The sequence below is a fragment of the Lissotriton vulgaris genome, chromosome 4_1, assembly GCF_964263255.1.
Source record: "Lissotriton vulgaris chromosome 4_1, aLisVul1.2, whole genome shotgun sequence".
In the NCBI taxonomy this organism is placed as follows: domain Eukaryota; kingdom Metazoa; phylum Chordata; class Amphibia; order Caudata; family Salamandridae; genus Lissotriton; species Lissotriton vulgaris.
This window is the reverse complement of record NC_141691.1, coordinates 407,797,047-407,810,468: the sequence shown is the minus strand read 5'-3', so window position 1 is coordinate 407,810,468 and position 13,422 is coordinate 407,797,047. Positions and strand designations below refer to the sequence as shown.

The window sequence follows — 13,422 nt, the reverse complement described above, 5'->3', positions numbered from 1 at the left end:
CTACTAAGCCCTAGGTGTGGCTATAATCACACCTGCTTAGTGCCAGGATACTCTACCAGGTACTCTATAAATATGCATAACAAACAGCAGTAGTAGTCGCCATCTAAAAGAAATGCACAATTTGGGTGTCCCCACAAACTGAAAGCCTCATGGTCAATTCATAGAGGACCGACTTAACTCTTCAGCTTACTAGGGAGAAAATCAATAGTTAACAGAAAAATGTAATTGAACAGCACAGTTGCCCAAAGTTAAGCATGGACTCTTCATTCCAACAGCCAATATCAAACTTTAGTCCTCGGTGTTCACATGTCAAAAGTGAGGACTTTACTTCATTCGGGAAGATACAACCTTCTGAGAATTTACGCTGCAAGTGCATTCATTAAGCTAAAGCCAAACATGGATAAGTAATACAACACATAAGGCTACAAGTGTAACACAGAGACCTCCGGGCTCCACATGTGAATCAACAGTCGGCATACAAGTGCACGTTTCTCAGGAACAAAATACTATGTGCTGGACTTCAGAAAAACGGAGTAGAGGTAAAAACATTCTGGTAATTTCGTCAATTAGGTTACATTTTCACCAGCAACCGCACTTTTAATCAGTTTTAAATGCTTCGCTGCTATAGCACCATCCGCCAACAGATTTGGCTCAGTGGAGAAATACAGAAAGTAAAACTTACTCAGGGCAACGTAGACAATGTTGAAGGCAAAGATGTAGATGGTGAGGAAGGAAAGGGAGAGGATGAAGAGGTAGAAGTATCGATAATTCCTTTTGCCAACGCAGTTCCCAACCCACGGACAATGGTGATCAAAGCGTTCTGTAAGAAAAATAAAAAACATCATCAGAATGCAAAATGCAGTGAACTGCAGAGTAACAAAGACAACTGCAATATGCTAGCCTGGTTTGGCCATTAGTACCCCTCTCTTCTTTTTACAGTGTGCGCAGTAAGTGAGTGCAATGTACATTGAGCTCATGAGTAACAAAATAATGTGATCGACAAACAGAAAGCAATATTGGTTTTGATAGATAAAACAAACTTTTGTCTTTTAAATCAATAATTCAATAAATATACATAGGAACCCTATTCCATCTAGTCATTAGGACGTAGTGTGGCACAGACAGTGGAGGTCAATTTATTAACTATATTTAAAGGCAAAACGTGGATTGGTCTGAAAGACTACACTAATCCTATGTACCAAAAAAGGATATTGCACTGTGAGAGTTGAGTTTTATTCAGAGTGGGCTGCACAATAATGGTTTGTTCTTCTCAAAATGTCATCAATAAAATTTCTGCTATGCTAAGATTTCTCTCTCCCTAGCTATCTGGATCAGGCAGAGCAGGAAAAAAAGCAGTTCACCACAGTTTTTGCAGATTCTTTAAAAGTAAATAATTCAGATTTGTATAGTTTATACATATTTCGCAGTTAAAGTTAATAAGATGTGAAACAGATGGATAACCAGGGGAATTCGAGGGACATTCTATGACAATCAAAAAGTATTGAAAGTAAGAAGGACAAAATAGAAATCTGCGACAGACTCTTTTGGTCGCAGGGGTACATAGTTTGTTGGCCGTCCAAAAACACAGTATCCACAGTCAGCAACCGAGCTACAGCTTAAATGATTTCTCTTTGTGTACAGATCATGAATTAATTCATATTGTAACATATAATGAAGAGAAAATGGGTATGAAATAAAGGCCTCTATTTTTAAAATATGCCCACTAATGTGAGCTTTGGAATTGTGATTATTTGTAAGGCACTTAATTCAGAGTAACCCATATTGTTAAGTGATTCACAGGGCGCGCTACAAAATGTGCTCCTTCATGTACACTGAATTTGGAGGCCAACAATGGAGGGCTATTCAATGGATAACAAATGTTCTATTACTTTGAATGGATAACAAATGTTCTATTACTATGTGTTCCCACCCTTCTCTCAATTCAAATAGCGTCCAGATGTGTGGGTGGGTGTATAACCTGCCACAGTAAGGCCTCAAAATGCAACAGGGAGTCATCAAGATTTCTCCTTAGAATGTACATTTTTATGGGAATGTAGGAAGACGTATTATTTGGGCCCAGGAGTAGCCTGCCATAAGGGACACCAGCAATCCCAGTTATTTCGGAAAAGTAGGCACCCACAGGAGTCCAAGGTGTTGTAGCTAATGTGAATACCCCCACGTTTTCTTACTACAAAATGCCCCACACCCATCAAACTTTAGCAAAAATCTTCTTTTTCTATGCTCTTCTGAAATGAGAAGTGCCTGAATGTACAGTTCTACCAGCTAGGGATCCCAAACTTGCCACAATAAAAAATGTTTACCTCACTTGTGTGGTTGGGCCCATCACTCAACAGGAAAGGCCCCAAAAGCAATGAGGGGAGATCAAGATATTCCATAGAACTTCAATCTTTCTGAGGATATGGTATGAAACAGTATTTGGGCTCAAGGTTGGTCAGCACCCAGGGAAACCTGACCCAAGACATTTATAACAAGCATTGGCATAGCCAATAGGTCTCGCCATTGGGGCCTTATACGTGTTTAGACCGAGCTATTGACTTTGCAAATGCGTTTACGCTGTGCTTGGAGAAGTGTGGCTGCTGAGCAGGATGCTTAAAAAGTTATAATAAAAGAAGTGCCAGAAGCATTCTGTTACCTTATATATGACCAAGAATGTCCAACCGAACAACCATATTAGAAAATGTATGTACGATAAAAAAACTTCTGTTTTGTTCTTGCAATGCTGGCAACTTGTTTTTGCCTATTTCAATGGTTGTTTGTTAAAGGTTTTTTTTTTGAGGGGGCATAAACAATTAGAGGTTGAAGGTTGTATACGTGTATTCAGCTGTATAAAACACTAACTCAATAGTCCACTGCAGCCTGTTTCTCAGCTCTTGGACAATGTAAACCCACTGAAGACCGGTTTGTGGTGGGAGTACCCCAAACAAAGAGTCCAAAATCCATTGAGGAGTGGAAGGCAAGTAAAAACCACTGAAAAGCTAAAGGCACCCAGATGATGGCTGGAGACAAGCCAGGTAGTTGAGCTTCTAAAACTTAACAGGTCTACAGGGTACGTTGCCTTATATCCCCAAATTCCCAATGCCACCAAAAAATGAAAAAATACACAAAAAAGCACAGCAATGCTGGCGAATTGTTTACATAGCGAGCAGGGCAGCACCCTCTCCATCCACAGAAAACGTGTTTTATGGGCCCGGATACCTGAAGTTTATAACCACTGCATTGATTAAAGATTAAAAGAAGAAAACATATTGGCCAACACCACGAGCCACAGCATACCTTCCCAGCCTCTCTCGAAGATAAAAGTAAAGAAATTGAAAACGCACCTTCCACAGCGGCGGCCTTTCCACCATTACATAACATAAAACACAGTTTTAAAAATGAACCACAAAACAGAGAAAAATAGAGGCATAACTTGAGGGGAGGAAAGGAATCTTCATTCTCTGCCAGTTTAAGAGGGAAGGAAAGTGGTTTAAAAATGTACGTGTCTCTCCCCCTCTCGTGCTTACAAATTGAGATTTATAACGCCTTTTTGTCGAGCTGCTGCAACTAGTCTAACTGGTCCTGGGTGAAGGGCAGCATATTCGGAAAAGCACTTTGTAATCGGATCCCACCTCAGCTTAGATTTGCCTGTACTGAATAGAAGGATTTGCGCCACTGCCGCCTCCCTCTCTAGTTTTGTTTCAGCAGGGCTTTGAAGAGCATACCTGAGAGAAAGCCATCATCGGCCTCGCTCCATCAGAAAAGCCTGCCACGGAATCATGCTAAAGGTAGAGGTGAAGAGAGATAAATGTCCAACGGGCAGGCAAACAATGAACTCCTTTTTTACGGCTGGCTGTACTTTGCTGCTCCAGACAGTAAAAGTCATCCGTGAAGTGGTGTCCTAGTGATCCGACCGTGTGTGCGCGCAGGGGCAGGATTCACAAGAGTAAAAAACAACAACAACAAGAGGGGTGTCTGGCTTGGAGTGGTTACGCTTGGCACACTCGATTGAGCGCACAAGCCGCTTTGCATAGATTGATAGAAGCGCAATGCCTGGAAAGCGTGTTTCGTGTTAGGAGGAGGAGGTGGATTCTCGCAACATACGCACAGCAGTATTACATTGCGGCGTCGCGAAAGGTAAAGTAATTGCGGCTGGTCAAGTGAGTTTTGCGCACGCGCGACCGGAAAAAATGCTGTGCAGGTCGCGCGCGCTATAAGCTGGTCGCATCAAAGTAGAGCTTTTTGAAGCAGCTACTTAATGCTCTCCGAGCAGTGCATGCGCGCTGTCTCCGCAAGACCTAAAAACTGGACACCTGGGGAAGCCCAAGGTAGAGTGGCTTGGGTGAATACCTTCACATTTTCTTACTGAGATTCACCTGACAATGTCAAACTTCAGCAAAAATGTGATGATCCATACTTTTCTGAAAGGAAACGTTTTAGAATCTACAGTCCTACCACCTAGAGTTCCCATACTTGCCCCCATAAAATTGTATCCCATTTGAGCAGGTCGACCTATCACCCACAACACGAAAGGGCCAAAATGCAATGTGGAAAGATATTTCCTTTGAATTTCAAACATTTTGGGTATATAGGTGATCCAGCAGAAACTTTCTCTACCACTAAACTATCCTTTCTGTGGATTTCTACTCAACACAGATTTACACTATACCCATAGAGGCATTAGTCCTCTGATGAATCGTTCTTGGTCGTAGTGAAGGTTGAGACTTCAGGATGTCCAAACCGTAGCTAGCCACCCAATGAGGACCATTAATTAGTGGCCAACTTGCAAGTTCAAAATGCGGTTTAGATAAATTACTCTCAGAACCATACTGTAAATATAAAGTATTAAAATGGTAGACCCAACCTCCTGAAGTTCAGTCTAACCAGAACTATAAATACTAAGAGTTCTGCAGTGGCAACACAGAACAGAAAAAGCAGAACTTGATGCTCTGAAAATAATCTAACACTCTCTCAATTGCGCATCTAGACTCGATACTAAATAGTCAAGTTTAAAGAAACAACAGACTTGGGCAAATTTAGATTAATTTGTTATTGTATTAATGATCCAAAATCAACGCATACAATCATCATTTTATAAGCTCAGTTAGAATGCCAAGAACATGCAGTATGAAACTATACATTTAGTCAAAGTATTTCAAAGAGGTTGGATTAAGCATTATAGATTCCCACTACCAATGACGGCAGTAGGATGGTTAAAATAGAAAAAAAAACTCATTCTGGAAAGGGATCAAAGGATCAGTACAGAAATGCCCACGAACATAGGGAAAGAACAAAAATCAGAAAAGTTTCAATTTAGTATCTCACTAAATCTATTCAAAAGAGTTCAGTAAGCAAGTTCATTGGAAAAGAAAAGTCAGAGCATTGAGTTTAGGTTGTTGGCAAGGAAAAGAGTCCAAGTCGATCAGCAATTACAGCAGCAGCTTACCAAGCATTTCAAGTCATTGAGCAAAAAGAGCAAAAAAAAAAAAAAGTAAGAGCTCTTTCCTCTGCGTCTCCAATCTAATACTCATCCTTCACACCTCCTCCTTTGGGAAAATTGTCTTTATGATATAGATTGTGGTCAGATCGATGATGTCAGAACTGCATAGAGTGACCTGGTCAGTTTGACAGGTACCATTTGCTACTCCAGCACTGTGTCCCAAGCTAGTCATGAGAAACCACATTATCTGCCATGCTCACCGGCTTCATGGGTACAGTCCAAGAATGGGCTCCCATCAAAACACACCCACAGACAGACACCCACCCACACACCCAGACACGCCCAAAGAAAATGTAAATGCATTCGACTACTCTTCTTTTAGTGAATCAACTCAGCAGTTATATAAAAATGAACGATCCCAAATATGGCCTACTCATACGAACAGTAGCAACATGTAAACCAATTCTAAAAATCTTTAAAACAAAAATGTTTCCATTAATGTATGTTCTTTATGATGTAAGTTACTTATACTGAGAGTTTCAAAGATGCAACCTTATCAACATTGATTTGCACCAATGTGGAGTTTGGGAAAACATTCTGCAATTGAAATCAATAGAAATGCTCAACTTCATTAGTCAGCATAACATCTTATTTGATTAATCCTACTGTTTCTAGGTAATCAAGTCCGTTTTATCGTGCCGATAATTCAAAGTTTTCTCCATTTCTATGTTACGCCAACCTGTGTAAGGTATTTCAGTGTCCAATCAGGTATATATGTTGTGTTGCGTAAAGAATAATCAATATCTACACGGTAACTGCGGTATTTGGTCTCATGGACGGTCAGCACCTAGGGAAATTTCTAAAAACTACCAGGGAAAGTGCAGTGATTGGGCATGCATGGATCAAACTTTTCCTTACCCAGAACAGAATACAAACATAACATTTAGGCTAAAAGTAAAACCATTTTTCACACTCCTGTGACAGAAAGTTCTGGAATCAACGGGGACTGACACATTCCTACCATCCAGTATTTCCACACTTCTCCCAATAAAAATGGTATGCCACCCCAGGCCTATTGCGGAGAACAGAAGTCAGTCAAAACTTGGACCATGTTAAGTCAGCATAGTGGCAATGATATCGTCACATTGTCGGCACTTTCCTATGAGTACGATAGGTCCACCCACACGTGAGGGAGGTAGTGTTTCATTACACGAGCATGAACACATAATGGTGGGACCTTGGTCATGGGAATGATGTGCCAGTGATTTCTGTCATAAATATGGAGGAAATTGTGTTTTGGCCCATAGTTTGATGTCTGCAGGGTTTTCTGGGTAAAACAACACCCTGGGCTCCACACCAAACTGGATTTTCCCAGGGTGCTAGGTTTCAGAAATGCCCCCGGTTAGTAGGGCTCCCTGGGTGCCAGTTGCCCAAGAGCCCGAATAGTGCAGCCATTCCCCACGATAAGTGAGAGGAATTTTGGGTGCATTTTGGCATAGTTGTGACAGTTGCCCTGGTAAACCAACGTGGTACCCCTGGGGCAGAAGTACAGTGGCATGCTCTTAAAATACTATTCCGACTCCCTACATTGAGTTACCTAGACATAAAACTCCATAACTACTTGTTCAATATCCTAAAGGAATTATGTACAAAGACTGTTTGAATACCACTCCCACCATTAATTAGGCCCACCGCATGGTATGCAAGTGATTGTTGGAAGGCCAAATCCACATTTATTTTTGCAGATGAATCTTTTAAGCTGCCTTCTATTAGAAGAAGCAAGATTCAACTATAAATGCGCGATTGAGGTCAGTAAAAAACTGGGACGATGCAAACTGGGTATAGCTCCTAGAAATTGTAGAAGAAAAAAAAAAAAAGATCTCACTGCTTTCTGGCACATTATTGCACATGGCAGTCGTCAAAGTAGCACTAAAACAGATCATTATTTTAATCCCCAAGTCTGGATTGAACACTTCACTAACTCATTCAAACGATAACCCTGTAGGCACGCTAGTACATATTGATTCTTAGCCCCCATTCACGTAAATCCACCAGTGCCATTCTTCTTTTCTCACTAACTGACACCGTGAATGCTTTAAAATTACTACAATTATGAAAAGCACCAGGCCCTGACAAAGTCTGGGGGACCTTTATTGCTCTGAGCAGGAAGTATGGGGATCTTACATAAACCTGCTTTCCAACAGAATAACTGCTGTAGTGAGCATCCCTGACCTCCTGAACGGGGCAGAAATCATCCCCATCTTTAACCTCTTCGCTGCTGATGACGAGCTCAGCTCGTCATCAGCTACGGCGGTCGTGTGCTGATGACGAGCTGAGCTCGTCATGTAACGCGGCTTTTTGAAAATTGCCACACACAGCGGGAAAAGCCGCCGCAGCGATGCGGCTAAGGAAGGGGACAGTGGAGTACCTGGGAACTATAGATCCATCCGTCAACTGGATCATCTTCACAAAATATTTGCTTAACAATCTCTAGTAATAATCTTGATTGGATGAGCAAGAGACCAGCTTTATCGCCTTATCAAGCCAGTTTTAGAGAGAAAACTAGCACTATCGATCAAGTCTTAATTGCTGGAGTTATTTTATTGAATAATATAACGTAGAAAAAAAGACCCTATATGTGGAATTTGTAGACTTGAGAGCTGCATTTGACCTGGTCCCTAGAAACACACGTTCAGACACTTTAAAGTTGATGGGTATCCCAGAGTATCTATTAGATAACCTAATTCATCTTCATGAACATAACTACACTCATGTGAGCTGGGGCAAACTTATTGACAGGTTTCTGATCAAACACAGGATATTAAAAGAGTGCGTTTTGGCTCCCACATTCTTTTCCCTACATATTGATAACCCCATTGACTCTGGACTCCAATTTGCTTGATGAATATCATGCACCACAATAGGACTATAAAACCTTTTTAATAAATGTAATGGTTTCAGTGAAAAGGGGCCTGGAGATTTAGGTTTCAAAAACCAAACACATGACGTTACCACCCATGTCTTATGAGGCTTGGGGGTGGGGGCGTAATGAGTGATAAGGACAATCAATCTGGTTGCCTCTGGATTAAAGTGGACAGTCTATTTTGGTGGATTGTCCAAGTTAAGATAAATAGTGCATTGTTGACCCAGAGAACAGCAAGAGTCAGTAAAATGCATAGTGCCACAATGGGTAGATCCGGGTCACCGGTCCTTTAGGTTTATGGAGCTAAGGCCCAGCCTTCCGTGCTATATGGTGCTGAAATTTGGGGGAAGGGTTAATTCAATAGATCTAACTCTGAAGGAGACTTACTTTTTGAAATCATTACTTAATTTACAACAAAGAACCCAGTCATTACCACTCTTTGATCTTGTCTTGAAAAGGGTTGGGGATTTAGCAGCCCTCAAACTATTACTTTTCTGGGTAAGACAATGGTCTACACCATAAATATCATTGTATCGGCATGGCCTCCAAGAGATTTTGACATTGGGCAAGTCCTTTCCCTTGCTGTAGTATTTCCATGTAAAATCATTGTTGGCTGCCTCTTGGTACCCGGTTTTTGGAACAATGTCATTGATCTACGAGAACTGACTGCCTCACTGATAAATTTCTGGCTCATAAACCCTTGCACCGTTTAGAAGCCTACATGGATGACAAAGAACCACAACAAGCCAAATTCCTGTATGTCAAATTCAGACTTGGAACTGCATGTACTAATAGGTTTACATCTAAATGAAAGCATGGTGGTACCTCTTCTGGGAATTGATTGACTAGTAATGTTGTGGAAGATGTGGACCAGCTTTTATTCTTTTGTATTGCTTATAAGCACACAATAATAGAATGGATAAGATCACTGCTTGAACAAGGGTTTTCCGCATTTTCTTATTGCTCTGAGTGTGCTCCAGTCTGGTTTGAGTGCGGCCATTGCTTTTGGTCTTTGCAAGTTTTTATATGCCGTGTGGTTTCGTAGTAAGCAGTTAGGGCTCCTATTTTAACATTTTGGTATAATATACTTTACAATTTTGAAGGCCACCGATTTGTTATTCTGTATATACATATTTAATGATTTTATGTATTTTATCTGCTTTGCATGTATGTTTGTAACCACCTAAATAAACAATTGATCATTGCACTTTTCCATGATCCGAGCCTGCTTGTCCCAAATTGTCACAGGGTATCTTCACAGGAATGGAAGCAGACCAGATCTACAGGGTTAGTTGGCCACTGATATTTCTTCAGTGTAGGTAATTTGCACCCTGGTTAATCTGCAAAGCTGCTTTAGGGTTCCAATTTTTTACTTCTAGAGGAAATCTTTAACTATTTTCATTAAAGAACTTTCAAAGTTTCAAAAAGAAAAGCACTGGACTGGCATTGATTTATTGAGGTATTGTGGGTTGCGATATTTTGAGTTTCTAGCCCACAGCGCCTCTCTGCCAGCCTTGGGAGTGATCTACACTAATTTTTGGAGGCAAGCGTTAAAAGGAGCATTTGGTCCCAATTTGAGGGTCTTTGGTACAGAGGTCACCACAAGTAAAAAGATTTCCATTCACACAATTGAGACCAAGTAACTAACAGGTCCCTGGGACATCGCAAACTAAAATTCTTCAATACAAAAGTAAGGGGTTTGGCACTGTAACCTCGCTGATAAATATAATAGGGAAGAATATTCTCATTGTGAACTGTTTGCAAACACGACAGTAAGGAGTTTTTATATTGTGAACGATGTGACCAATACAATAAAATCTCTCTCAGGAGCCATTACAATCACCTGGAATACCCTCCATGTTCCACCTCGCACCTTCAAGTAACCCTCTATATTATGAGCTCTTAAATGTTATAGTTGCTACTGTATCTCGACTCCAGTTTGTATTACAATTGCTTTAAAGGGGTTTTTCAGTGAACAACATCACAATAGATCTCAAACCATCAGCAGACGTAATCTAACAAAGCATTCTAGAATGCTTATTGTTTGTGATTACAAGGGATGAGACGTTCTCTTTAAAGGACGCCCCCTTTAAACTACGTTTTACATTGAATTTGGCTCCCCCCAGAATCTTTGGGATCCTTCAACCTCCCTGCAAGCCTCCTTTTAGCTACTCACTACTAGATTAGCTATAATACATTGAAATAGGATGTTATGCAGACCCTCCAGCATTTCGCGATTTCGCGATTCACGAAATCAGCTGGTTTGTCAAAAGGCCGCGATATTTCCTATTTCGGCCGCAAAATAAGGGACTCCCGGCAAGCATGAAAAATTATGGCTTCTTATTGGCTGTACGCAAACACGTCACTACGTGTCTCCGTACAGCTGAGCCCTACAATAGTAGTTTCCTTTAGCCACACTGTGACAGGCAGAGTCAACGCAACTGAACTCTGGCTGTGCGTGGGGAAGCCTGCTCATCAATTAGCATGTTGGTGATGTTTTAGGCACGATGTTTTAGGCACGTTGTTTAAGTGGCCTTTAGAATACCAGGCGCCTCTCGACCTCTGTTCCCTTTCGGAGGGGCATGAAAACACGGCCTGGACTGGAGAGGGCGGGGGCCACCGGCAGAGTTTAACGATGCATGCCTGTGAAGTTCGTAGCGAGTCAAGCTTCTGACTTTTGCAGCAAGATTAGAAACTCAGAGTAAACGGGAGTGTCTTTCACAGACGCGCATAGATGAAGTAAGGGGAACTCAATTTCCTATAGTACACAGCAATTGTAAAAGAAATGGTAACGTCACGTTTCCCGAACCTTGATTGAAAAGGTTCCATGTTAATATTTTTGGTGCCTCGCAAAGCAGATACAGAATCGCCAATTGCCGCTGTATTTTTAATGTGCAAAAAGGTAAAGGTTCATCATCATATGATGTCTGAATATTTCCATTTGCTGCGCTGTCTTTCGAGGAAATAAGAGAACGAGTGGAGCAGGCTGATTATGTAAACAGTCAGTATGTACTGTATTCTTTTTTTTAAGATTTTCGAAACAGCATTCGTGAGAAACTTTATTTCCATATACTAAAAGCAGGGCTTTAAGTGGGATGAACAAAGTTCTCTTTTAATGAGTCGTGGCCTATGTAATTAAGGGTGTGGCTGGACTACATAAGATATATTCCTGCCATTTCCGTGGTGTGCCACCCTACCTGTATGTTGCTCCTCTCTCAGCTTTCTGTGCTGCTCCTCTGTGCAGCCCCCTACCTGAGTTTCTCTGCCTCCTTCCTCGACACACATTTTGCCCTAAAATGCTCTGACGGCCTCTGCCCCCCCATCTCTCATTCTGATATCTCTGTGCCTCAAGCCTCTTAGAATCACTGCCCCGGCATCTCTGCACCCTGTCCCTACACCCTCCAGACCCTCCAGACCCCCAAACCCATACATCTCCCTCCCTACTAGCTTCTGTCTCTAGTCAGACCCCCCCCAGGATATTGAGGCATGGATGCGCATTCGCATACAGTCAGGCAAGCAGGGCACATGCTAATCTATCTATGTGCATCCTCCGATGGAAAAAAAACTTTAGGTTTCTTATTTTCCAGGGAGCCTGTAAGAGCAGCTACCAGCCCAAACAGGATTAGGAGAGCCAATGGAACTCTGCAGATTGGTTTATGTTGGCTGCTGAAAACACATGAAGTCTTTGGGTGAAAGTGTGATCAAAATCAGGGGAACAAAGCTGAATTTACCAATTCTTTGATAATTGTACTGGGGCCTATTTTCTTCAACCCTGATGTAAACAATACTCTGCCTGGGTATAAGAAGTGTGACAGCCACTGAAAACCCAAGTTATTACCTGGCTTTGACTCCGTATGCGGTGGTCCTGGACCATCAAGCTCGAAACAAGCCAAACCTTCTTGTGGCTTCTGCCCACTATGTTCCGGTAGGTCAGGCCGCCGCTTTCTAACATATGCACTTGGGTACGGTCATATGTAGTACTGGACTAGTTACCTCCATACACAATGAGGGGGATCTCTTGGACTAATTACGCAACAATTTAAAAAGCACTTATAATTAAAATATTTTAATGTAATTCTTTTATAGCGCTATTCTTTCTAATTCATGATGTAAGTGCTTTGCATCACACCCACATATTAAACAGAGACATTAAATCATACACGTGTGAATTAAATGTCTATGAAGTTACATCTAAAAAAAGGGTTACAAGGTGTAAGAGTCCTCTATCATCCATATTACAAGGCATTAGGCTGTATCAGAAAGATTGCAAGGTAAGAACTGCAAGTAACAGAAATATTTCTGTGCCAAAAGCCTGGGGAGGGGGGGGGGGTTCCTTGCAGAGGAGTTGTGGTGGAAATGGTCTCATTTTTGGGATGTAGACTGTACACACAGCACCTGTAAGTCACATTGAGGTGGGGCTGTATTGTGAAAGGGCTTACACCCACCCCATGCCTCTGATCTGCGTAGCAGTGGCGAAACACAGGCCCCCGCGATTCAGTGGGGCCCCCAAGTTCCATAGGCCACCGTCAGCACAATGATCTGGCTGGAAGGCTCCCGATTGAGTTCGGAGGGGGTCCCTCCACATACCTTGCCCCCTCTGGTTTAATTATGCCAGTGCTGCGTAGAGCAATATTTAACATGCTTACATTGCCATGGCAATGCACTTCCACCCACTACGATCATGTGCTCTATGGCACCTGAGAAAAAGATATCATGCCTCATGGGTCCAGGAGGTAGTGGTGCCCAGCAGGGGTGCGTACATGGATGCTAGAACGTCCCAGAGAGAAATAGGACCCCCTCTCATGAGGTTAGGATTGGAGCTATGCTTCCAATGAGCTGCAGGCGCTCTAAACATGCCTATTTCAAAGTGGAGTACTCTGCTAAAACAGTTTATCGATTTAAGGCTGAATATGAATGATTATAAGGAAAATAAAGTGCCACAAAAATGCCGCTAAATTTCCATATCTGTGCCGCTAAATTTCCATATTTGTGCCGCTAAATTTGCTAATCAATGCCGCTATATCCTGGGGGGTCATAACTTATGCATAGCACCCGATATTAC

General features: G+C 41.9%; 1 protein-coding gene across 1 annotated transcript in view; it reads right to left on the bottom strand.

Annotated features, from left to right (window-relative positions):
- Nucleotides 1-13,422, bottom strand: part of ZDHHC9 (zDHHC palmitoyltransferase 9) — a 245,746-nt gene that overhangs the window by 88,407 nt on the left and 143,917 nt on the right. Inside the window, exon 5 of the mRNA XM_086918808.1 lies at nucleotides 683-820. Coding sequence (XP_086774934.1) covers nucleotides 683-820 — 138 coding nt within the window. The remainder of the gene's footprint in view (nucleotides 1-682; nucleotides 821-13,422) is intronic.